The following is a 25,246-nucleotide window of genomic DNA, read 5'->3' as shown; positions in this document are numbered from 1 at the left end:
AGTGTTCCCCAAAGAGCGTAATGGCTGCGATGTTTACTCGTTTGAAACGCACATGCGATTTGTTTTTATATCGCCGGCCCCAACGCCTTCTTGCAGTAATGTCATCCTAAACGAGTGCAATTGTATATCGTTGCGCACGGCGTGGTGCTTGTGGTGAAGTAATACGGCGTGAAGGCGACGTTAATGCGGTCGGTTTCATGGCGTCCTTCGAGGAAGATGTCTGCTACTGGGAATCTGTGGATGTCGAAAGTGACTTTCAAGCCGACACAGCGTGAGTGCAGGCTTTTTACCGGTACCATTTCGATCTGTAGGTTACCCTCATTGAGCGTGGAAATGACTGGACGTACTGCCGAAGCGCGAATGCATCGGCAGGCAAGCTTTAAACTCGGCGACGCGACGCACTGTGCTCGCTGTCAGTTTAGCGCTTACCTGCCTGTCTAGTTGAAGACAGTGTAGAGAACACCGAGTGGTCTGTGAAAATAAAGCGTCTTTCCAATTAGAGTAGCGCTGATTCTTCACCGTGTGACTGTGATGCGACAGTCTCGGTGATGGAAATATGTGTGTGGGCCGTACCTTCGTCCAAACATTTGCAGTTGCTCGCGATATACGTCGCATTTAACACTAAAGAAGTTGTAATAGTTTCCATCGTGCACTGTACAGAATAGGGGTGTTGCTCACGCAGCCGTTGAGCAAGACGGCTGCGAAGACGGAAAAACTGGTTGTTTCTAGGTGCCAGAGTCGGGTGTAAAACTGCAGCGCACTTTCACACTTGACTTCGGTACCATGCATTCCCAGGTTTATTAATAACACGTATTTTACGTCGATCCCCCTTTCTAATAGAGTACAGAGAGATCGAGAGGCAAAATAGTGGTACTGGTATCATAGGCTATGCTTGTATTCACTGCAACTTGCTCTTTTGTACCGGCGTCACACGGTACAAGCCGTATGATACTTTTGACCGCGATCAGGGCCGATCCAGATCAAGTGCTGCTACATGGTAACAATTTTTAATCGCGATCAGGCCCTACAGCGACCAAGACGATTGCGATACCATATTGCAGATGCTGTACCACGATTTTGCTGGTCTGCGCCCTCTGGCTGTGCGTGTTGAAAGCGTAGTGGGCGATATAAGTGAGCATAGTTCAATACAAACACACAAAAAAAGCTAGATTTCTAAAAAAAATGAAATGGTATGCTGTAAATTTGAAATAAAAACCAAAATTGCGGATATCTTGCAAAAGGGCATTGGCCTCCGTAGTTATGAGAGTAGCAGACGGTCAACAGACAATCAGTGTCTTGGCGCGGATTTCAACAGCTGCGCCATCCGAGCAGTTGCAGCCACTTGAAAAGCAATGCGTAATGAGTGTTTGCCAGCTTTGCGACTACGTCGCTGCATACGCGTTGTTCACGGTCCAGTGAAGAGGCCTGCGCCTTAATTGACCGCTAGCAGGAGTGCCGCGGAAGCGAAACTGGAAGCGTCCAGAAAGCACGTTTGAGGGAGCACACGAATTTTTCAATGCTCGTTCACTTCTCGTACTTACCCAGGCGGCACACTAGGGGCCCTGCATTCTGAGATGACCACTTTTGGTGATGGTGTCACTTTGCGTGATGTAGGATCTGATGTAGGATCTTACAATGACTGAAGCGATCTTGTGCCCGCCTTTCCTTGACCAGCCAATAGGTGGATAGAAAAATGGCACGTCGTCTGCTACAGCACTTCCAGTTCACGGGACCTTCAAGGCTCAGCTCTTCGCTGCTTCAAGTTGTGTGCGGTTCAGTGTAATCGGGGAGGAGGCAAGATAGCTGGTAACAACCGCGTCGCAGAAAATACGTGTTTTCTCCCCGGTTACACTGAACGGCACACACCTTGAAACAGCAAAGAGCTAGGCATCGAACCGGAAGACGTCATTTTGCTATCCACCTATTGGTGCGCACTGAATACATCATTTCAGTGATACGTCCAAAAAGGGTCGTCTCAGTACTGCCAATGCAGCAGCCGTGCTTACGGAGTTGGTGAAAATCAAGCATCTCTTCATTTGTTGGCTTACGCTCTTGCAACTTCTATTTGGAGCTCGATATCGGCAGATGCCATTAGAAGAGCAGCAATTCTGTGCTTTCCTTGGCACTCATTTAGTCAACGTAGTCGAAACTGTACACCACCTGGTGAAAAAAGCAGACGACGCAAGGTGTGACTTTCAACGTTGCCAGCTTTGATGATGCCTGATATCCTAGCAGAACTGTAGCAAATGTAAAACTTTGCTACGACCTTATGCATACAAACACACTAAATAATACGTTAAAAAAAAGATGTTTCATAAACATTTTGCAAATTGTGTTGCATGCATTTTAGGAGTGCTTTCAGCTCACTAAAACCACCTGGTGCACATCCGAATTTGATCCGAATTATATTGTACCGTGTAGCAGTGACCATTGTTGATTGTGATTAAGAAATACGATCTAGATTGGCCCTGATTGAGTTCAAAAGGACAGGGGCGTAGCCAGAAATTTTTTTCGGGGGGGGGGTTCAACCATACTTTATGTATGTTTGTGCGTGCGTTTGTATGTGTGCGTGCCTATATACGCAAGCAAAACTGAAAAATTTCGGGGGGGGGGGGGGTTTGAACCCCCCCCCCCCCTACTTGGCTACGCCCCTGCAAAAGGATGTTTGAAGCTTCTCTACAGCCATATCACACAAACCATTAGAATTCACTGCACCACTAAAATTTCATAACTACTGCTTTGGCACTGGTTTGCCAGACCCCTGCTCTCTTTAACTACCACGTATCTTTCTTAAGTAGCAGTATGGATACCTTCCTCTGTTATGTGTAACTATTCTTTGATCTCTTTTATGTCCATTTCAGGCTCTTCAGGGACGCCAGCTGCGATGACTTGCTTGAATTCAATGACACCTTCAAGCCTCTGTGGCAAACAGATGCCCGAATAGTAGGTTCACATTTTAATTGCTTGAGGCCTTCTTGTTGTTTTAAAGCAGCAGTTTTTTTGTTTCTGTGTGCTTTTTTTCTCCTGCATGTTTATTTAAAAGGGATGTGTAGAGTTGTCCGTCGTCGTTTTGTACCTGTACATGTAACATTGAAACCAGTTTTTCTTTCTTGTGTCCGAAGCCCCCCACCCCCCTCTAAAAAAAAGTCTTACTAACAAAATTGTTGCGTAAAGGCAGTAACACAGGTGAAATTGGCGACTTTTCCTATTGCTTTAGGGCGAGATTTCTTTTGTCTGGTAGTAAATGATGAACTGCATATAGTTAATGCAGAATGTGGTGCTAGCTAATGTTTACTTCAGGATTAATTACATTTAATTAGTAGTGCTAAAAGGAAGGACCAGAATGATTTGTGCATCCCGTGACTACTCTGTGTTCTGGAATGTAAAAAAAAAAAAATGTTGAGGTGCTAAAAACTGGTTTAAATCCTGTATTCAGTTTCGAATGTGTCAAATGAAAGCTTTTTTTTTTTTTCAAGCCTTTTCTTTCACAGATGAGTGTTAAAGGCTGCACAGCGCATGAACTTAAAAGTTGTCATTCATAACTCTTTTTTATTCTCTGTGTTTGTGTGTGCTTGACACAGCTTTATTGTGAAGCTTGCATAGCCCTAGTTCGATAGAGATGCTCTCTAAGGCATTGTGTGGTGCAGGCCGCTACCATTGATGGAACGGTTGAGATTGAGGCTGGCTGCATAGCAGAGGCAAACACCGTTGAAGTCAAGTAAGTTTTGGCTCATGCTTTCTGACAAGTGATATGCCTGGTTTTGAGTCTGTGGAAATATATACTTTACCTTTTGCACTAACAATGCAGCGCACATTATTACGTCTTGGTTATGCAATCTTGTGTCCTGTGTGCTTTATTTTTTGTTATCACTTATCACTTTATGCTGATGAGCACTGGTGCCATCATTTTCAGAACCGAAAAGCAGTCTCCGACTGCTCCTGCAGGAACTAGCGGCGCATCAACGCCAAGGAAGAAATGGACGGCCGAAGAAGAAGCCCTTTTGTTGCAATGCATGGCAAGTGCTGCAGATCTCTTGTTTCTTGCGTTGAGAGTTCCTAGCATTAGATATACACATTGAAGTGGGATTTCTGGTGCGGCAATGCTAATTCGTACCATGAAATCTTGTGTTTGGGTTTACCTGAACCATCTGTCAACGAGCCGAAAAGAAACTTCTTAGAGGCATTGGCACATGCATGGAACTAGAAGACATTTCATAGTTGAAGGTTGCTGATGAGAGAGAATTCATTGACAGGATTCAGTGCTTGGAAAACTAAAGACCCAAGTCTTTTACAGTCATTTTGTGGAGGTCCTGGTGATCAGATAGCAATAAATCTGCAGCCTCTTCCAGCTATGACAAGATGCCAGCATGCAACTGATTACGAGTCACCGAATGTGTTTGCTACACTGTCTTGATGGCATTGTTAGCAAGGATATGGACATTAACTTTTCTTGTTTCGTTACTTAGAGCACATGCTGCATTGTTTGGTGTAGGTGCCAATATCATCATTAATGCAAAATAACTTCCACCATATAGTGACATTCATATCCATTATAGGAGAGATGTTCAAATGAAAAGGTACGAAACGTCGAAAGAACGCAATCGTTAACATAGATGCCAGTGCCACTATGGAGAACGTAGCGAGACATCTAGGGATGCGATTGGAGTCTCCGTTGTGGATCGGAGCATGCGGGGGCGCCCACATGTTCAGGAGAGAGCAGAGGCTCTTGTAAAGAGCACAGTCAAATTGACGTGGCAGTGCGTGTGAAGCCAGGATGGCGTTCACATTGCAAAATTCAACGATTGAGGAGCAGCGAGGCATTATCCGATTTCTGACAGCAGAAGGTGTTATCCGATTTTCATGTTTTGGTCTCCTGAGGAAACATCTGAAAGGGAAGTGCTTCAACTTGGACAACAAACTCAAGGACGATGGGAAGGACTTGGTCTCGTCAGGGCCGCAGGAATTCTGGGAACAACGAATTTTTTGGCTTTTTCATCAATGGGATTGTTGTGCTCAGGCCTATGGTGTATGCTTTGAATAATGTTTTCATTTATACCAACAGTGTCATTTCGTACCTTTTCATTTGAACACCCCTTATGTATTGATCACTGTGTGTAACATCCAAGCTTATATACTATATGCTGCCTTTAATGAGTCTAGCTGTATGTAGTAGCATCGAAAAGCTGCAACAGGCTTACCCGTTTATTGCTGTGCTTTTCCTGGCAGAAACAACATGGGAATAAGTGGAGCAAGATTTCTGCCCTCATCAAGACCAAGAGCACCATACAAGTCAAGACACACGCTCACTACCTCCTTAGGAAAAATGTAAGTACAGTGCAGTCCACTTATAACGATATTGAGAAAAACGAAAAATATGATCGTTATAACCGGTGATCGCTATATCTGGACTGCCGTAAAAAAAAAAAAAAAAAAAAAAAAAAAAAACGCGGGACGTACCTTTGTAGCTCCGATCCCGAATTTACCACTTGCACTAAAGAATAGATGTTCTAGAAAGCAGGATGTCAAAAACAAAGTTTTATTTGAAGCTCCAACGAGAGTGTCAAGCTTTAAGCGCACCTAAATAGTCTCAACATGGTCTAAAGAGTCTTGAAGTATCCGTGCGCCATTGCATGATGTACGAATGGTGCGTGCCGTTAACCACCACGGCGGCAAGAGCGCACAACGCGCAAGCACCGCAAAAACTGCACACGCCGGCCAAAGCTCGGTTCATGCAACGGAACATCACGAAACTTCATATCAAGGCCGGCGACTAGGACGGGCTGCTGTACGGCGGCGGCGGAGCACGGCTGACATAACGACCACTCCGATAAGTCTCAAGAGCGAACAATGACCCGCCAACCACAACGGGAGAGTAGCAGGTAGCAGCTGTCCGCCAAGCATAGTGTGCCTGCACGGCCAGCCTGGTGCCTGCGCTCGACACTCGCTTCGTGCTACAACGGAACGTTCGAGGCATTCAAAACTAGCGTCGCGGCGCGCGCGCGACCGACGCGGGGCGCACAGCTTTGTCGGCATGGAGGCGGGCCCGGCAGGCTGCCATTGGCTGCTTTAACTTTGAATCTTCATCGATCCTAGCGCCAATTTCGCCTTCAGTTACCGCCCCTTTCAAGCGGCCGCTGAACTAGCAAATTATTCAAGATGGTGTCGGTGACGTAATCATGACGTAATTCTTTGGGACACCGGAGCGGCGCGCCAACTTGCTTTTCGCCTTTTTTCTTTTCTTCCTCTCCTTTCGGTGCAATTGTGGGCCACGCGCGAGCGGCGAGGCACAACATGTACTTTAACAACGTGTAGGGTGCCTCAATGACCGCGCGCATCGGGGCACCCTAACATGGATGGATGGATGGATGGATGTATACGGCTGTGCCCTTTAGATCGGGCGGCGGCTAACGCCACCTAGCCATAAAGTTAAGTACTATCACTATGTATTGAAGGATTGCAATTCACTCGTGCCTTGATTGTAGCCACCAATCGATTAGCCTCCTCCTGGTTATTTCTACTCGTTTAAAGTCTATTTTGCCTTCACTGTCCCTAAACCCCAATGCTTTGAAATATTCCGCGCCATTATCTTGGACTGTAGGGTGAAGCCCTTTACAGAACATTATCAAATGTTCAGCCGTTTCCTCCTCCTCTCCACACGCACTACATAACGTGTCTGTGCCTTCGTATTTGGCTCGGTACGTCTTGGTCCGCAATACTCCCGTCCTGGCCTCAAACAGCAGAGAACTACCCCGAGAATTATCGTAGATCTTTTCTTTTGCAATTTCCTGCTTGAAAGTTCGGTAGGTCTCCAGTGATGATTTCGTAAGCATCCCCATTTTCCACATGTCCCTCTCTGTTTCCTTCACCTTCTTCTTAACCGATGTTTCCTTTTGGCTTGGTATTCTGCTGTTGTCTAAATACTTGCTTGACAATTTTCGAGTTCGCTTCCTCCATTTAGTATCAACATTCTTCATGTACAAGTAGCTGAAACTTTCCTAGCCCAACGCTCCTCTCCCATTTTCTCAATCGCTCCTCAAATTCTATCTTGCTGCTAGCCTCCCTGCCCTCGAACGATGTCCATCCCATGTCGCCCTGTACCCCCTGATTTGGGTATTCCCGTGTGCTCCCAAAGCAAGCCTACCTATGCCACGTTGTTTAATTTCCAATCTTGCTTGAACCTCTGATCTCATGCACAAGACCGCATTGCCGAACGTCAAACCTGGGACCATTACCCCTTTCCAAATCCCTCTCACAACGTCATACCTATTGTAGTTCCACAGTGCCGTATTTTTCATTACAGCTGCATTCCTGTTGCCCTTAGTCATTACGTATCTTTCGTGCTCCCTTAGGTACTCATCCCCGTTGTTTATCCATACGCCCAGATATTTGTATTTATCCACTATCTCCAGCGTGACTTCCTGTATCTTATGCTCACTGCCTTCATTATCATTAAGAATCATGATTGCCAATTTTTCCCTACTGAACTTCAAATTTAACCTATCTCCTTCATTACTGCAGATGTCTATCAATCCCTGCAGATCTTCCTTGTTGTCGGCCATTAATACTATATCATCTGCATACATCAATGCCGGTAATGACTGTTCAACGTGTTTTCCTTGCTTGGCAAAAGAGAGGCTGAAGCCGAGTCCACTCCCCTCTAATTTAGCTTCTAATCCTTGTAGATACAGCATAAATAACAGAGGTGACAAGGGACACCCCCCGTCGAAGCCCGCGTTGTATCTCTATAGGTTCGGATACCTGTTGTTCCCATTTTATAACTACCCTGTTACTTTTATAGATGTCCTTTAAAAGATTAGTTATTCCATCTTCCACATCTAGTGTGTCCAGTATTCTCCACAAGTCTTCCTGAATCACACTATCGTAAGCTCCCTTGATATCTAGGAATGCCAGCCACAGGGGCCTGTGTTCTTTTTCCGCTATTTCAATACACTGCGTCAATGAGAACAGATTATCCTCCAACCTCCTTCGTTTACGGAACCCATTTTGTAGTTCCCCCAGCACCCCCTCATTCTCCACCCATGTCTGTAGTCTTTCCTTTACGATCTGCATCACCAGCCTGTAAACTACTGATGTCACTGTTATAGGACGGTAGTTGTTTATATCAGCCTTGTCCCCCTTTCCTTTATAGATCATGCTCATCCGGCTTAGTTTCCACCCATGGGGGGCTTCACCATCTATTATTGCTTTGCTCGTTGCTTCTCTTAATGTTTGCTTAGAGTTTGGACCTAATTTCTTTATTAGCATAATTAGGATGCCGTCAGGGCCTGTTGATGTGCTATTAGGAACCCTCTTCTCTGCCCTTTCCCACTCTCGTTGTCCCAGTGGAGCCACTGCGCTAATTGGTCTATCCTCATCCGTTAGGGTGCATGCATCGCTTCCTTGTTTAAATTTTTCTGTCATCATTGTTCCTATAAATTCCATTGCCTCATCCCCTTCTAGCCTAACCCCTTGAACTGTAGTTATAAACCTCTGTTCCATGCTTGTCTTATTACTCAGAGAATTGAGATGGTTCCAAAACGTGAAGCGGCTAGCACCATCTTGTGGCGCGCTGCGCAAGCTCGCGATGGCACTCGGCGCGTGGTCTCTGCGGGCGGGCAGCGCACGCAGCGCGGAAATGGCGGCAGATACGAACTCGCGTAGGTAAACGTTTCGCCCCGTCTCGGCGTCGTTCGTTTCAGAGGAACTTGGAAACGCAAATGTAACGATTATTATACACAGAAAATGCCGCCCAGACGGCAAATTTCGATCGTTATATCCGATATGCGGCCAATAACATATCGTTATATATGGTTTTTTTCCTCATAGACTTAATGCATAAAATGACACACATAACTCGACCCATCGTTATAACCGATATATCGTTATATGTGGTATCGTTATAAGTGGACTGCACTGTAGTAGTAAACGTGACTGTATTGCTTGCTATATTATTAGCACATGCTCTGGGTTATTGCATAAGCTGTTTTGTTCAGAATTTACACTTCTGTAAACACAAAACACCCACTCTTGCCCAAGTAGAAGATTGGTAAGCCAAAAAGGGCACAAAAACGAAGGAGGTGCTAGAGCACTGCACGGGCCCGGGCCGTCCGAAGCGTTTCTCGGCGGGCCCGGGCTGGGCTTGGACTTGCAAGTGCGTGCCTGGGCCGGGCTTGAGGCTGCGGGCCGGGCCAGACTCAGGCCCGCTCATTAAAAGGCCTAAGTCGGGCCTTCGAGCACACGAAAACGTTATGCGTTGCATGGTCTAAGGCATTCTGTGCCAAGCTGAAGTGACCTTGCAAAGAGCTGCCTCTTAGTAAAGCTTAGCAAAGAAAATAGAAAAATAGTTGAAGTTCTATGTTTTTTTCACCAGTTTATATCTATACTGGTGCATTTGTTTTATACTGTATGCTCATGAATTCACCGGTGTGTGTGTGTGTGTGTGTGTGTGTGTGTGTGTGTGTGTGTGTGTGTGTGTGTGTGTGTGTGTGTGTGTGTGTGTGGTGTGTGTGTGTGTGTGTGTGTGTGTGTGTGTGTGTGTGTGTGTGTGTGTGTGTGTGTGTGTGTGTGTGTGTGTGTGTGTGTCCCATTGGAGGAATAAAGATTTCGGTCTTTTATTTGAGGTTGACACATACGGTACATTTCATTTATATTCCTTGGTATTACGTGCCAAAACCACGATATGATTACGAGGCATGCCGTAGTGGGGACCGGATTAATTTCGACCACCTGGAGTTCTTTAACGTGCACCTAAAGATAAGTACACGGGTGTTCTTGCATTTCGCCTCCCTCAAGATGCGGCCGCCGTTTCCGCGGGAATAGCACCCGCGTCCTAGGACTTAACAGCGAAAGAGCTTAACCGCTCAGCTACCACCGCGGGCAGAGCAACATTTCGATGCATGTACACACCGGATTTTCCGTCCGATCGCCCGCTACAAAGCGCAAGGCATCATTAATAATCATCATCAAGTTTCTAATATCCTCTAGCGGGCCCGGGCCGGGCCTGGTCATGAACACATGCACCCTGGATAAGTTTTGTAATGAACGCCCAAGCCGGGCCCGCGCTTGGAACCACGGGCCCAGCCCGGGCTCGGGCTGGGTTTGGTCATGTACGCCCAGGCCCGGTCTGGGCTCGGGCTTCATAAAGCGGGCCCGGGCCGGGCCCAGGCCTAAAAATCGGGCCCGTGGAGTGCTCTAGGAGATGCTGACACTACTCTTATATTTCTTGAACCATTAAAGGGACACTAAAGTCAAATATTAAGTCGACGTTGATTGTTGAAATCGCGGTCCAGAAACCTCGTAGTGCTACTTTTATGCCAAGGAAGTGCTTATTTTGAAATAAAATCACGTTTTTAGTGGTCCGCATCGCGTTAGCGCGCTTCAAATCTCCCGCCTGAAAATACGACTTTCATACGTCACTGCTGCCGTGCCCAACGTTGCCCACTTTTACTGCGCGGCCGCCGACACTAGTAGCAGCAGAGTGGAAGTAGCGGGACCCACAGTAGCAACAACGGCCATCGAAGCCATCGAAGCTTGCCGCAGTCCCGCAGCGAGCACACACGCAGAGGTTCTGACTGTTCAGCACACTGACACAATGGCATGACACTAAGCCACATCGAGCGTAAGGGTTCATTCCGCGGCACCCAGTGAAAAGACACACCGGTTTCCTTGCTGCAGCACTGGCGTTGTGCACCATTCGGGCATCCGGCAATATCACATGCATGCGGCATTTTGTCGAACTTTCGGTCAGAGCGACTTTCACGAGCGCGCAAAACACACGCGGCAGTACGCGATCCCGAAACTACCACTGAGACGCGACCGCGTGAGCGAAGCAGGGTGCCGGGCGAGGGGCAGTTTGGCGAAAACGGAACCTTTGAACCACGCGCGCCGTTCCCCATATGGCAACGCCACGGAGGTTCTTTTTTCCATGAATCAAGCGGAAACGAACAAACAGCATTTTATTACGTCTTTTGATGCTCGGAAGGTTCTGTTTTTACTGCTGCTAGTTTGATTACTAGTGATTTATTGTAGGCCGACTTCCATACGTCATCGGGATCACTTCGAAAATGTCCCACCCGTGGCGCTCATCATGTGATACATTTAGCTTAATTTCTCGGTAAGTAGGGCACTGCTGTTGATAATATTGCCGTTTTAGAAGTTGTCATACATTGGGCTTTCACTCTGACATAAATTGTTATTTGCCTTTAGTGTCCCTTTAAGCATGATACGGGTTTTGACAGCGTCTACTACTCAGGCGTTGATTTTTTATCGTCAAAGGAGAACTGTGCGTTGCATTTTAAAAGGACCATAGAATAGGCAAATTTTTGGGAGTTTGGCTCAAGTTCGAAAAAAACACTTCGAATTCTGCAATGTCACGTTGACAGAGCATTCAGACTAATTGGAGATCTCAGCAAGATCACTTCTCAAGATACACCTACAGCTTTAACACTTCAGTACGGAATGATCTAGCAGACATTGTCTGTCCCTCAGTAGTTACGCAATGGCACGTTTCAGAATCTTCCAGTTGTATAGTGCAGTGGGAATGATGATTAGAGAAGGACAAGAACCCACACGATGATGCTTTGTGTCTTGTCTTCGCCCTTTTTTCTTGTGTAACAGCAAGCTCAGATTACCACCTTGTTTCAGGCTCACCAAGGAAAAACCTGCGGCCAAGTTAATGACAACCCCGTGCCTGTTGCCACACCGAAAGGACCAGCGGCAAGACCGACCAAGAAGCCGACGAAGACGAAACCGCAAGCCACCTCGCGCAACGAGAACGTGATTGTGCTGAAGGAGGCTGAAGCCATCGAGACCTTGAAGAACAAGTTTCCGGAAAGTGAAATCGTCAGCATCGACAAGTCCGCCGACGAGGAGGACGACATAGACATCGACTGCGACGGCACCGACGACGTCGTGTTTTCCCCGCCCAGTTCCCCGATCCGCAAGAGTGATGCGTTTGCTGGAGTAGCTACCCCCAAACCAGCAACCGATTCATCCGCAGAAGACACGGAGAACGAAACAAGTCCAGACAGGCTGTTGCTGGAGGGTATGGAGGAAAGTGCGTCTAGTGCCGTGACATTTGAGCCTCCTGTGGCCGAAGTCGTGCTGGACAAGTCCGAGATCAGCAAAGATGAAAAGATAATCCATTCGGAGTTCTTTTCCGGAAGCTCTTCCAAAACACCAGAAAGGTATCGTTGAAAGTAACGAAGCTTTGCCATAGTCTGCACAGTTTTTTTGTGTAGTGAAACAGTTGCATGCAGAGTACTTTCTGGATTTGAAAGGCTTTTAAAAGACAGTAGTTTTGTTTTCCCTGCTATGCACCTTCCTCTTGCAAAGTACAAATTTGGGAAAGCTCGAAAACTGCTACTATGAGTTTAAACATTACACCACATAGGTGATACGACTCCACATCTAACTGACTGCTGTTACGTTCTGCAAAGGTGCAATTGAACTTGTTTTTATTGCATTGGCCTGAATGTTGCTTATGCAAGGCATTACTAGGGGTGCATTTGTCCAGCACTACATGGAGCTCAACTTGTGGTATTCAAGAGGACATAGGCAACTTATGGCAACCTGTATTTGTAGCCACATTACAACCTTACGGGCTGACTTGAGGGGGGCCTAAAATATGCTATATTATGTGCAATTTCATCTACGAGACATTCTTGTATTTTGGCAATGTCCTGGGGTTAACTACAGTGCTTATAGCAACCCTGCGGTATACAGCGATAAATTAGAATCTGTAAATAACCCTTGTGTTGTTGCATTTTTGTATGCTTGATTGTGCTGTAATTTGTAGGCTTTTTAACCTTGCTCGATGTCTTTCATCTCTTGCTTAGAATAGCATGCCAACCTTGTCACTTTGCTAATGTCACTGCATATCATTACGCTGTCTTTTTAAAGTGATGGCGTTTCTGGTTTTTGGTTCTTGTCTAAGCAAAAAAACCCGACAATGCACAAAAAGCCATGTTCACTGAACTGCTCTTGTCCGTGGTTTACATGTATCCCTATATAAGAACAGATGTCGTGGTTCCTGGCTCTGTTCTCTGCACAAGCCATAGAGCAAAACAAAAAAAATCTGCATGGTCTCGCTTTCCAGGTACCTCAGAATCAGGAACTTCATAATTGATGCCTGGAACACCCAGAAGCCGCGATACCTGAACAAGACCCAGGCAAGGCAGGGGCTCAAGAACTGTGGCGACGTGAACTGCATCGGAAGAATCCACGACTACTTGGAGCAGATTGGGGCTATCAACTTCGGTTGTCGTAAGTGGTCTGTATATGACTTGGCTCACGCGACACCTACGTAAATGGTCATGCTTCACTGATCTTGAAACTTGACCACTATGGTCGCTTAGCGGCTAACCGTGAGGGCAGGGGTTCATTTCCTGGCCATGGCAGCTGCATTTCTGGGGTCTGAAATGCAAGAACACCCGTGTACTTAGTTGCGAGATTGAATCCTGGCTGCCATGGCCTAACACTCAAACCTCATTATAACAAAGTCACATCTGTCACAAAAATAACTTCGTTATATCCCAAAATTCGTTATAAACGTTTATTTGTAGCACTGTATCTATGACAAGACTATTCTTCGTTTACTTCGTTATAACTGATAATTCGTTATATCCATGTTCGTTATATCGAGGTTTGAGTGTATTTTGATGGAGGCGAAATGCTAAAGGCCCGTGTACTTAGACTTAGGTACATGTTAACCCTAGGTTGTCGAAATTTCCAGAGCACTCCACTACAGCTGCCCCCATAATCATATTGTGGTTTTGGGACGTAAAGCCACAACAATTATTATTATATTACCCGTGTACGTAGGTTTAGGTCAACATTAAACAATCCCAGGTGGTCAAAATTAATCCAGAGTCTTCCACAACTACGACATGCTTCATAATCATATCATGATTTTGGCATGTAAAATCACTGAATTGAAAAAGGAAAAAAAGAAGATGGAAACCGACCAATTGTGTGTTTGTTTTCTTTAGCATGGAGACTGATTTTGCTGTGTGCCTTGTAACTTTCTCTTGTGCTATTTTGTGGAGTGTTCACACAACTGCTGAAAGTAAGTTCAGATTTTACAGCTCTAAAGCTTGCTCTAAGAGGTGGGATATCCGTTATATGCCGGTTGCATCTTATATCAGTTTGGCACTGCTGTCCAACCAGACATCACTGACTGTTGCAAGTGTACACCTTATCATAAAGAAAGTTGAGGTAACGTTGCCTGAAATCGGCACCAGGGGCATAGACTAGCATTTCTGCATCCATTAATCAAAACAAGTTTACATGTAGTAGATGATATTGGCTAAGCACAGTCGACTTACAATATTTCTAGCTTGACTATGCATGTCTGTTTGCTTGCAGAGGTGCAAATTTTTAATGTTATCACTTGTGTATGTATTTTCTTACATTGAGCAGCTCAGGTGACGTACCAAAGGACAAAGCAGCTGTCCCACTTAAAACCGTTGCAGAAAAGGAGGGAGCCAAGACCTGACGTGGAGAGGCCGCAGAGACGGAAAACTGCAAGCCTAGGTAAGTTTTAATCTTGAACTAAAGATTAAGTCTTCCTAAGCTTACAGTCAACCCTTATGGGTTGACGTTATGCCAACCTGTGAACCAAAGGTCACCCCACAGGGTGACCTTTAAAGTCAATCCTTACCTTATGGAAGGTTGGGCATGGGTCATTCACAGGGCACTGAGAAAGCTTCTTGCCTTGTTTGCTCAGTGGATGCAATGTGGTAGTTCTTTCGCTTCTGCAGTGGGCACTCCCTTAGCTAGTAGGCAGCATGCTACTTGATAGTGTAGATAGAAGCTGCATGTTAAAGAAACAAGTGCATGCAACTGTACCACTGTTCACTCCCTTGTTTAGTTAGTTCCAGAGGGACCTAGCTGGCTGTTGTAGAGACACCATGTTAAGTGAAGATTTTTTATAGACAGTGTGTCTGAAGGTTTAGTCCTTGTCGTTGGTGGTAGACAGTGTGTCAGATGTCTCTGAAAGTGTCTGTAAGTTCTACAGTTTTTACCAAGAACATTTACAGCTCATGTTTGTCACCAAAATGCATTGCGCCATTTTGTCTTTCTGCCTCCTCGAAATACTTACTCGCATTCCCATAGTGGTGTGGTATCTTCATTTTGTTAAATCTATGGTTGGAAGCCCATTTAAGAGCTGTTTGATGCGACTGTTTCAGGAGACGTGCTCAACATTGACGTCAAAGGAGGCGGTGTGACACTAGAACATGGCTCCGAGGGAAGTGTCATCTCTCAGACGCTCGTGCGCTCCAAGCCGAAACCAGGTCGTCATCAGCAGAATCCTTTCAAGCTGATACCCTGCAGAAATTACGACGAGGGCCAGGTGATTGTTGCATGATTTGTTTTTTTGTGTTGGTTTACTGACTTACCCTCTAGTGTTGTATGCAGTCACATTGGAAATGAGAGGAAGGTAAAATGCACTAATACAGCTGTTTCCCTGTCCACGGTCTTCGGTATTTCTGTATGTGTAGCCCTGGTAGTGTTAGCCACTGCACTGGTGCTACCACTAGTGTCAGAATCTCCATAAAAAAGCAGTTTTGTTCGAAAATATATGACAAGCTATCGTAGCTGCCTTTCACTACAACAATGATTATTATTGAAGTTGAAGTTGAAGTTTATTCAAAATATATACATTTTTCATATACATTCGTTTTGCGTTGTAATTGCCAATGTATAATAAATTTTTTGGAGTCTTGCATGCCAAAACCATTGCATGATTATGAGTCTCACCATAGCGGGGGAGTACGGATTTCTTTAACGTGCATCCAAATCCAATTACACAAGTATTCTTGAATTTTGAAAACTCCATTGAAATGAGGCCACCATGGCCAGGAAGCAAACCAGTGTTCTTACGCTTAGCAGCACAGCGCCATAGCCGTTAAGCCAAAATGGCAGGTGCATTGCCAGTGTCCTTAGCAGCATAAGTGTCTTGCTAAACACTTCATGAAATGTGTATACAGTAGACTCTGTAAATGGAACCTGAGGGGATCACGAAAATGCATTCCGTTGAACAGGAGTTCCATTTACTGAGAGAGGAACACGGGGTGCAGAATTCAAGTACAATACCAATCACATTAGAAGCAGTTGTTCCATTTAAGCAGCAGTCCTGTTTAAGAGATTTCCGTTCGCTGAGAGCCCACTGTATATACTTGTGACCAGTAATGGCATAGCAGGCTTGCAGTTTGCTGGTTGAAGAGTAAGTCGCATCAACGCCGTAATTCATCCAAATGATAGTTTTAATTTCCTCCGTTGTCCTTTCACCAGGAGCCATTCAACATTGAGGTGTCGGTGACTGCCTTTTTGAGGATGGACATTCATGCGCACCTTCTCAACACGGAGGTCATCGGACTCTTGGGCGGCTACTACGATATGCACAGGAACTGCCTGGTCATCTCCACCGCAGAAGCTTGCGACTCAGTGAGCACGGACCTCGAATGTGAAATGGACTCCGGTGAGTTGCGTTGCAGTTCGTGTTGCCAGGCGGGTTTGTTAGGCTGTAGAAATCGTGAAGCTCTGCTTCTAATGAGCTCTATTAAACCTTGACTCTCGTATTGGCACTCACACCTCGGCGTTCATGTGGCTTGGTGTATTCCTTGGGTTAACCTCGTGTTTCGTCGCACTGCCGAAGCGGATCTCCGAGGCCACATAGAAAGAAACATGTGGATTGAGATCTGCCGAAGCAGATCTCGAAGGCCACGTAGGTAAAGGCATGTGGGTTGAGATCTGCTCCGCCAGGTGCCGCAACAGTCCCAGCTGCTCACAAGAAAACCACCTGCTCTTTCACTAAACTCATTCAATTAATTTTCATTAATTATCCTGACAGCTAATTGGCCCTTATCTTAAAGTAAACTTATTCTCCCATATCATATGTATCCAATGCAACTCTTAACTTGGACAGAACCATCAATTTCATAGCAGGTTTTTTTTTATAACACTCTTTCTGAATATTCGGAAAATCAGAAGTGGGTGCTCGGACCAGAACTCCTTGGAAGAGAAACGAGTGTCACTCGTTGCACGGACTTCACAAGAGCTTCAGAAAAAAAGGAGACGAAGGAAAGGGGCACCAAACTTTGTACTCATTTTATTTCCATAAGCAACAACCACTGCTATAAGTTCACCAAAGATGTGCAAAACATTGGAAGCACAGCTTGTGCACTTTCTTTTATACATTGCACCACAGTACCTCAAACAGGTATGTATACCTACCAACTCGCCCAACACAGTACCTGAATGGACTCCAATGTCCATAATACTACAGTGCAGCCTGGTCTCACCTCCCCACTTTGGCAGGCTGAGTTGTTCAGCCGTGTAAAACTTACCTATGTGGCCAAATAAACCGGTAATTTGTTAGTCTCATTAGTTAATTTAGGTAAAGTGTGCTTAATCACAACTCTCGCCAACAGCTGTCACCGCAGCTCGTGCTTATCTGCCAATTTAATGAGTGGGCACCCTGACGACAAAGCTGTGGGGATCAAACACTGGCGGCAAGCATGCGATGAGAGCAGTTTGAGCCATTAGCATGGTTGTTCTCTCGCTCTCTTTGCCAGTTCCCGCCATTCTTCGGAAAAGATGGGCCACATCCTAGAAGCACTATGAATTCCAGTATATGCTTTGCAGAGTAAGCATAGTGGTAGAGGCCCATCAGGACACTGTGATGCGTGACTCTTCTTCTCGGGTGTCGGGGTTTGTTTGACGGATGCAGTGTCTCAGACTCAAGCCATGGACTCCCTTCAGGAGCAAGGCTTTGACGTTGTTGGCTGGTACCACTCGCACCCAACATTCGTGCCGAACCCGTCGGTGAGGGATCTGACGACGCAGCGGGACTATCAGGCGCTCTTCTCCAGCCAGGGAAGACCCTTTGTTGCGGCCATCTTGAGCCCGTTTCTGCAGTTGGATGCCTCCGTTCTGCCAGCCAAGGGGCTTTCCACCCGCACCAAGTGGTGGATAGTGCGAGAGAATGACGACCCAAATCGTGCGGGTGAGTGTTTCATGTTTCATGTTTCAGCATCATTTCATGTTTCAGACCCTTTTCATAATTGTAAAGCTAGCTTTCCTGCCATGCAGTTTGCCCAACTAATGGCGGCTAGTCACTTACTGCAAACAGCGTGTTCAAGCGCATTTTGCTTACGCTATGACATGGAAAATGTAGACTCGGCTCTCTTCACATAAATACGCATAATAGACAAGCCTCAGCACGTGCAACTAGGATTTCGTCGCCACTCTAAGGAAGAGAGATGCCGCCATTAGTTGTTCAAATATGCAGCGCAGAGAAGCGCACTTGCGGATTATGAAAAGGGTCTATTGACGACTGTGTGGAGTCATTATATGCCATTTTCTGACTCATAAAATACCTTATTTAGCTGATTTCAGCCTTTTTCAGGGGTTCAATGACTTATAATCATCAGATTTTCCTAACTTTCGTGGTGTACATTAATTTCACTGCAACGACGTTTAGCGACAATGAATTTTTTTGTGCTTCCCGACAATTCCATAGAAGTGGAACTTGACTTCATATCATATGCAGTGTACCATATGTAAGATGACTTAGTGTGCTCCAGGAACAATGGTAGAGTGTTATTTGAAAGTGATAAATGATGGAAATTAAGGAGTTTTAACTTTCATGTGCTCTGACAGGTTTTGGTACCCACAAAGACTTTTGTGCAACCAAAGCACCACAACCTGCTTGGGTGCAACTGTTTTTAGAGTACCGATTTTGGCTCTGCGCTACATATGGTAGTCTGTGTCCCCTAACATTGCTAGACAAAACATAAAACTCTTTGTTAAGGGTATTATATGTGTATTTTTAATCTATAAAAGTATGCCGTTCGTGTTTCTGGTTATGTAACACGTTTAGGTAATTTGCGCATGTTACGCTTATATAATCTACATAATTTACCTAACCACAAATTTTCTGGTTTCTGTGCTGCATAACTCGTAACTGCCTAATACATTCCCATGACCTAATTGTGGTTATGTGGTCACAATAAATTATTTAAGTCATGCTACGTTTGTAGACACTGATTCTGATTCACATTTTTGATGCAAGCTGATGTGAAGTGACGTTTACCAGGAAGGGAAATGCAAGAAACGTGAAGCTAATACCCTCAACCCTAAGGTAATTAAATGGGACAGGTGTTTCAGAGCATAAGAGCTGGAACACCAGTCACAGAGCAAACTGGAAGATATCAGTGAGGCTTTGCTGTACTATTCGAGCCAACTACTTCCTGACCAGTAACGTTGCTTTTCTCTTGTCAGGAACCGGCAGCCCGTCTCTTGTGCCTTACGCCTTCAGTGTGAAGCTCTTGAAGGCAGACCAGTCATTTGTCCAGGACGTCACGCCGGTGGTTCACCAGCTGGTCAACAGGGTCTCGTCCTGTGCAGCCAAGGTGGAGCTTTCCAAACCTTACCCCTGGCGGGCATCACTTCGCTATTTAGACAAGGCAAGTTGCCCCTTTCCATTTCTTACCTACATTAGTGTACTGAGCGTAACATCACATAACAAGTGATGCTACAGGTGATTCTGTTACCTGTGCATTTGTTCAGATTTGTTTATTATAAGCAACCTGTTGCAGTCACTTAATGGCTAATGTGTCACACTGCGAAGCTTGCGCATGCCGGTTCGATTTACGGCCATGACAGCGTCGTTGCATGCGAAATGCAAAAACATCGATGTACTTTGATTTAGGTGCATGTTAAAAGACATAGGCGACGAAAACTAATCCAGAGTCCCTCACTACAGTGTGTGTCACCATCATATAGTTTTGGTTCATAAAACCTGAGAAATTAATCTTTTTTTAATTGTAAACATCTGCCGTAATGGTTTAAAATTCCCCATCTATTGACAGTTGGTGTAGAGCAAATTGTTGACATACAATATTATTACATGCATTTGACAGGTTGCGAAGTTATCGTAGTTTGCGATTATAAAGGAAGTGCTTTTTTTTCGTTCACAGAATTGTCAGAGAAAGAAAACATGTCTCATTGTGTATTTGGTGTCATGCTACGGCTATACCCAACCGCTGATGTTTTGTTTTTTTGTAACCTTGAGTTATTAAATGTTTCAAGTTCAATCACCAGGCAATTCAGCTCTCCAGAGAAGCTGACCATTTAATCGTAGCGTGGTTCTGCAAACATACCAACACACGTTATAGCAACAAAGGGGAATAGGGGCGGTAGCGTTGATTGGCACTGATTGCGGTGAATAGCGTTGCTGTGATTTCCAAATCCAGACCACTTCTGGAGCAACATTTATATTTGAACAAGACTGTTCCAACAGCCAATTGGAAGCACCCATCAAGGTTCAGTCGCTTCTAGGATCAGCCGCAAATCAAAACCATTCGGTGTTCTGAGAATGGTTGAATGGACAAAGATTTTACGAATATGGCCAATATTTCTGGGACTTGCATGTGACCCGCTTTTTCTCCCCTTGCACCAGCTCTGAGGCTTTTGTTCCCAGTGCAGATTTTGAAAAGTAGCAGCTTACCCACTTAGCCATTTTGCGTACTAATATGCATCATATTTTTGCAGAGCGTGGTATTTCAGAGAACCCTTTCAGTTTACTGTCTCATCTCGTGTAACAAATTATTGCGCATAACGAACTAAATCTAATATGTTTAACTGAATGTAATATGTTTGATAGTCAATATATAAACATGTAAATAGCATGTGCTTGACATGGTTTGAATTTGTGACGAGATGGTTATCGGACGTGATGCGAAGGTAATATTGAATGAGATGTCACTTCGTTGTGACAGTAATTGGTTATGCATCTGTAGTGTATGTTAAGCACTTTTGCAAGCATTTTTACATCTCAAAGCATTTTGTTGTCGATATGTTGACTCCCTACGACAGCTTTGTAGCTATGGCATTGCACTACTAAGCACAAGGTCGTGGGTTTGATCCCGGCCATGGCGATCAGATTTTGATGGGGGGCAAATTGCAAAAACACCCGTGTAAAATTGTTGTTGTGGCATGTAATAGTATGTCATAATTTAATGAACAGCTTGTCTGCCTCATGGATGTTTTTCAACAAAAAAGAATTTTCCCATTTTTCTCCTCCCTAATATAGATGCTGGCCAGCCTCCAGTTTCACATAACAAACTCGGAAACTTCTGTAGGAGATGCTACGGAAATCTTGCAAGCCATTCATGCAGCATTAACAGACATCTAGCAACTACTTCCACGCTACCCTCGCATGCGGGGCACATTTTTAGTTTTTATTTTGTGTAAAAAAAATGATGAAAGAATTGCATGTATTTTGATCGTCCTCATCGTTCGTGTCGTTAAGGCAGTCGAGTGCAATTTCACTTTGCGACGTAAACAAGTACTCGATGTACTATGCAAAAACACATCGGAATGATCGAGCTTTTTAAACTTGTCATTCATAGTGGTCTTTCACGTGTATGCGTTCTTACCCAGAAAGCGGAATTTAGATTGTGGTAACGACGTTTGCATTGCTTTATCAATTTCTTGTTTGTTTGTGACAGCGCGTGAATGTTTATCTCAGCAGATCTCCTGACCACCTCATGCATCATCGCTTCATCTTCGAGCCGTTGGACTTACTTCACTCAGAGGGTACTTATTTATGCAAACCTTGTGTTTTTTCTCCAGTTATGTATGTTCTTTTCTAGACAACACACGAAATCGGCAAACATTGGTCGGAGCCATATGCAGCTGCCAGTGCGGGGTCTAGATAAAAAAAAAATTTACGAGTGCGGGCAACAGATAGGGTTCTTCCGATTACACTGCAATTTCCAGAGCCCTCCACTACGGCGTCTCCGTAATCATATTGTGGTGTCCAGGACGTGAAACCCCAACAATTATTACTAGAAGCAAGTTGCCTCTTTACAGTTGTTATCTACATTGGCGTACCGAGTGTAACATTGTAACATCACATAACGAGTGATGCTACAGGTGATGCTTTTACCGCGCGCATTTGTTTGAATCAGTTGTAAGCAACCGGCTGCGGTCCTCGTTAACTTGTTTTCCCATAATGTCTCTTTAAAAATGAAGCACCATTGTTTCACTTTTTTCATGTCACTTCATTCGTTCGTTCATTTCATTTATTATTCACGTGATAAATAGTGGGGACTTCAGCTTTGTGACCATATGGCGAGCTACATTAGCTGGCTGTATTCATTTTGTAAATAAATGGTAAAATGCTTTTCATTTTTGCCAATTGCTGGCCCCAGAAAGGTGCCTAACGGTAGTCGCGGCACAAAGGGTGACCGTCGATGGCAGCGCAACGCAGCAAGGAATAATCATTTGCAGCCTTTGACTGGTGCTCAGCAATTTTCAATCACCGGTGACCGATATGATGCATTACGTATTCAAGGAAGTTTGCTTTCCAGTTGGTGCAGTGACATAAGATCTAAACTAAGCACTGCAACTCTGCTTAAAGGGACAGTAAAGAGCAACACGATTTTTCTCATATTAGTAAAAGTACTTTTTCACGATACCAAAAACACCACGCTTGCTGCGAGAAGACACTTAGTAAGCGAGAAAACGCGCAAAAACAAAATGTGGGTGGCGACGCCGCCTTGAAGTTTCCGCACCATTCGCTGTGACGTCATATGTTTTGACGGCGCCCACTAGGGACTATGTACATAGTTCCTAATCGGTAAAAATGAAGTACATTGTCCTCTGAGGGGGTGATAGACATAACATACTAAGTTTGGGGTGATTTTTTTGACCCAGTGGCGCCAAAATATGATAAGTAGTACACTTTGAAATCTGCGACGTCACGCGGGGAGATTTCAGCGCGAAATTTAAAAATGAAACTTTGAACCTGATTTTCTCCTGTGTAAATAAACCTATGATGGCAAAATTAATGACATTAGAGTTCTCTGAGCACAATTTATCGATCTAAACGGATTCATTGCTTCTCTTTAGTGTCCCTTTAACATTTGTATGGATATGATATAGTACTAAGAGTAAAAGGAATGGTGCATAAAACCTCGATATACTGAACATTAGGAAAAAATTAAGAATTGCCTCGCTGCCTCTTGCATTACAACGAATATACAGTAAAACCTCGTTAACTTGTTTTCCCGTTAACCCCATTTTGATACGCTATATGGATTCTGGCATAAGCTCTTTTTGTTTGAGATAAAATATGCAAAATGCTTGGAGCTGACACCACGGTCAGGAAATTAATTGCTGTTGGTATTTGAAGACATCATAATTCGAGTTAACGAGGATTTACTGCAGCTTTATGAGAAAAATTGGATTTAACATAACAATTTTTGTCTTAGATACAAGTTTGTTATAACGAGGTTCACTTGTACTAATTTTTACTACTTTATTATAGCAGTTTCATTTTGCACACAACTACTTGCGTGGTCTTTTATTCATTGTCTTGATATTGAGTATTGCATAAGATTTAAAGCATTGTTGCCACTACGTATATTTTACTGTTGAAAGGTATAATAAAGCTCTTTACATGAAAAAGATGGGCTTATTTCCCTGGTGCTCTGACTGACGTTTTGTTGCAGGCTTTGCACTCAAGTATTGCTTCACCGCAGGGCCTGTTTAAGTGTTTAAGTACACTGCAAATGTATGATTTACATGCTTAGAACAGTTTTCAGGGTATGTACGGGTCATGCACTTCTAGAAAGTGTTCTGCTGGCGCTTTCTGCTTGCTGTGAATGGCTCAGTTTGTGAACTGGTGGGGCCATTCTTCTGTGGAATCTCTGGTGTCATTAGACGCAACACAAACTTGCTGTAAGTTCAGTTTCGTTTTTTTTTATGTGTCTTGTGCAGTTGCCCAATTGTACATGAGCGCAGTATTGTTTTATGTGTGCTCGCAGGTATATGACGCTCGTCTGTATAGTCCTGCCATCACTTGCTTGTAATGTATGCACTGGCCTTGTATGTGATAGCATAATTAGCCATTCAAGTGTTAGATTTTGCGTGTATTACGCTGTCTTTCAGAAGATGTCCTGCGGGTCAGGACAGTTTTTTTTATAGTGAAAGCTGTTATGAGATCACAACAGCAGCAGATTCTGGTGCCATGGTTGTTCACCACCGTCACCGGTAACATGCAAAAAAAAAACAACAAGAAAAGAAGCCAGGATCAAGCAGCATTTGAACCCAGGCCCTCTGCGTGGCAGGCAAGTATTCTACCACAGAGCTATGCCAGTGCTCGTAACGTCTTCACAAAAAAGACCCTATACAGGCGTCACGTCTGGCAGGCCCATAGCCAGAGGGAGTGCCCTAGGGGCTCGCTCCCCAACCCCCTTAAATTCTGATGGAGGGCGGTATTTTACAGAATATAATTAATGAAAATAGATGTTTTTCTAAAATAGTCAAGGTCTTCAGCAAGTGCCCCCCCCCCCCCCCGAAAAAAATTGCTGGCTACGGGCCTTATGTCAGGCAAAGAATCGCGTTAACAGATGCCATATAGTGTGGCCGAAGAGTAAAATAACAACCAGGCGTCACGCAATGCGAATTGCATGAGGATTTGATGGTTTCAAGCGAACCACCAATTCCAAAGGTCCCGGCCATAATTCGTCATCAGCCACAGCGTCAACAAAGTGCACATAATACCTTGCATATGTGTAGCGCGTACCTCGCCGCTTCTCCGAAGAATGACGAATAATGGCCTAGTGGGTGCTTCCTTACTTCGCAAAAATTATTTTTGCCGTAGTGGGTACCTTGCAAGTGTACTTGTAGTAGTTGCCCAAGGGAGTTTATGACAGGCTCTAGAAAGGCCGCTCTTAAAGCTTTTGCTCTGACTGTGCCGAGTGTTCTGCGCAGGCCTGACGTCTTTTAGGAAAATTTTGTATACATCAGGCAGACATTGCAAATAGAATTTACACTGTTGTCTGCACTGTTGTCTTCATTGTTCGTTTTACTCAAGGTGCACTACCATACTGTATTAAAAAATATAACTTAACAAGAAATTCTTTAAGATAGCAAGAAGTTGTTACAAAGGTTGCGACTTGAAATGTATTTGCCAATACGTATGCACTATTTTCTTATGTAGGCACCTGGTCGTACGATAGTGTGGGTTCTAATTGTTACCATGCATTTTGTTTCTATTAGCTGAATTGTAGAGTTTAAGATAAGATTGCAAGGGTTGTGCGAGAAACTTCAATGGGGTACTTTTGATTAAGTTTAACCAGTAGTTGTTTTAATGTGCGCCAGCACTCCATTTCATTCGTAGCAGAATGCCGTGGCAGATAGAGCACTTTACTGCGTTACCTGCATTTGCGAT

The 25,246-nt window shown here is 44.5% G+C and overlaps 1 protein-coding gene across 1 annotated transcript; it reads left to right on the top strand.

The window, feature by feature from the left end:
• On the top strand, positions 1–23,472 carry LOC119405063 (histone H2A deubiquitinase MYSM1). The gene is made up of 13 exons (XM_037671824.2): positions 1–271; positions 2,862–2,943; positions 3,648–3,718; positions 3,914–4,016; positions 5,227–5,325; positions 11,644–12,185; positions 13,097–13,263; positions 14,419–14,532; positions 15,189–15,352; positions 16,294–16,480; positions 17,732–18,007; positions 19,285–19,469; positions 21,098–23,472. Exons 1-13 carry the CDS (start codon positions 198–200, stop codon positions 21,197–21,199), a joined length of 2,166 nt encoding a protein of 721 aa, XP_037527752.1. The 5' UTR covers positions 1–197; the 3' UTR covers positions 21,200–23,472.
• Positions 23,473–25,246: the final 1,774 nt, after the last annotated feature.

The sequence above is a fragment of the Rhipicephalus sanguineus genome, chromosome 9 (genome assembly GCF_013339695.2).
Source record: "Rhipicephalus sanguineus isolate Rsan-2018 chromosome 9, BIME_Rsan_1.4, whole genome shotgun sequence".
In the NCBI taxonomy this organism is placed as follows: Eukaryota; Metazoa; Arthropoda; class Arachnida; order Ixodida; family Ixodidae; genus Rhipicephalus; species Rhipicephalus sanguineus.
The sequence above is the reverse complement of the archived record's forward strand: the minus strand, read 5'-3'. Positions and strand labels throughout refer to the sequence as shown.

What these genes read in the sequence shown, in the direction of transcription:
- LOC119405063 (XM_037671824.2), top strand. Translation starts at nt 198, where the DNA reads ATGGCGTCCTTCGAGGAAGATGTCTGCTACTGGGAATCTGTGGATGTC. An exon ending in GGCAAACAGATGCCCGAATA is followed by an intron (nt 2,944 to 3,647) that starts GTAGGTTCACAT and finishes TGTGTGGTGCAG; the next exon opens with GCCGCTACCATTGATGGAAC. An exon ending in ACGGAAAACTGCAAGCCTAG is followed by an intron (nt 14,533 to 15,188) that starts GTAAGTTTTAAT and finishes CGACTGTTTCAG; the next exon opens with GAGACGTGCTCAACATTGAC.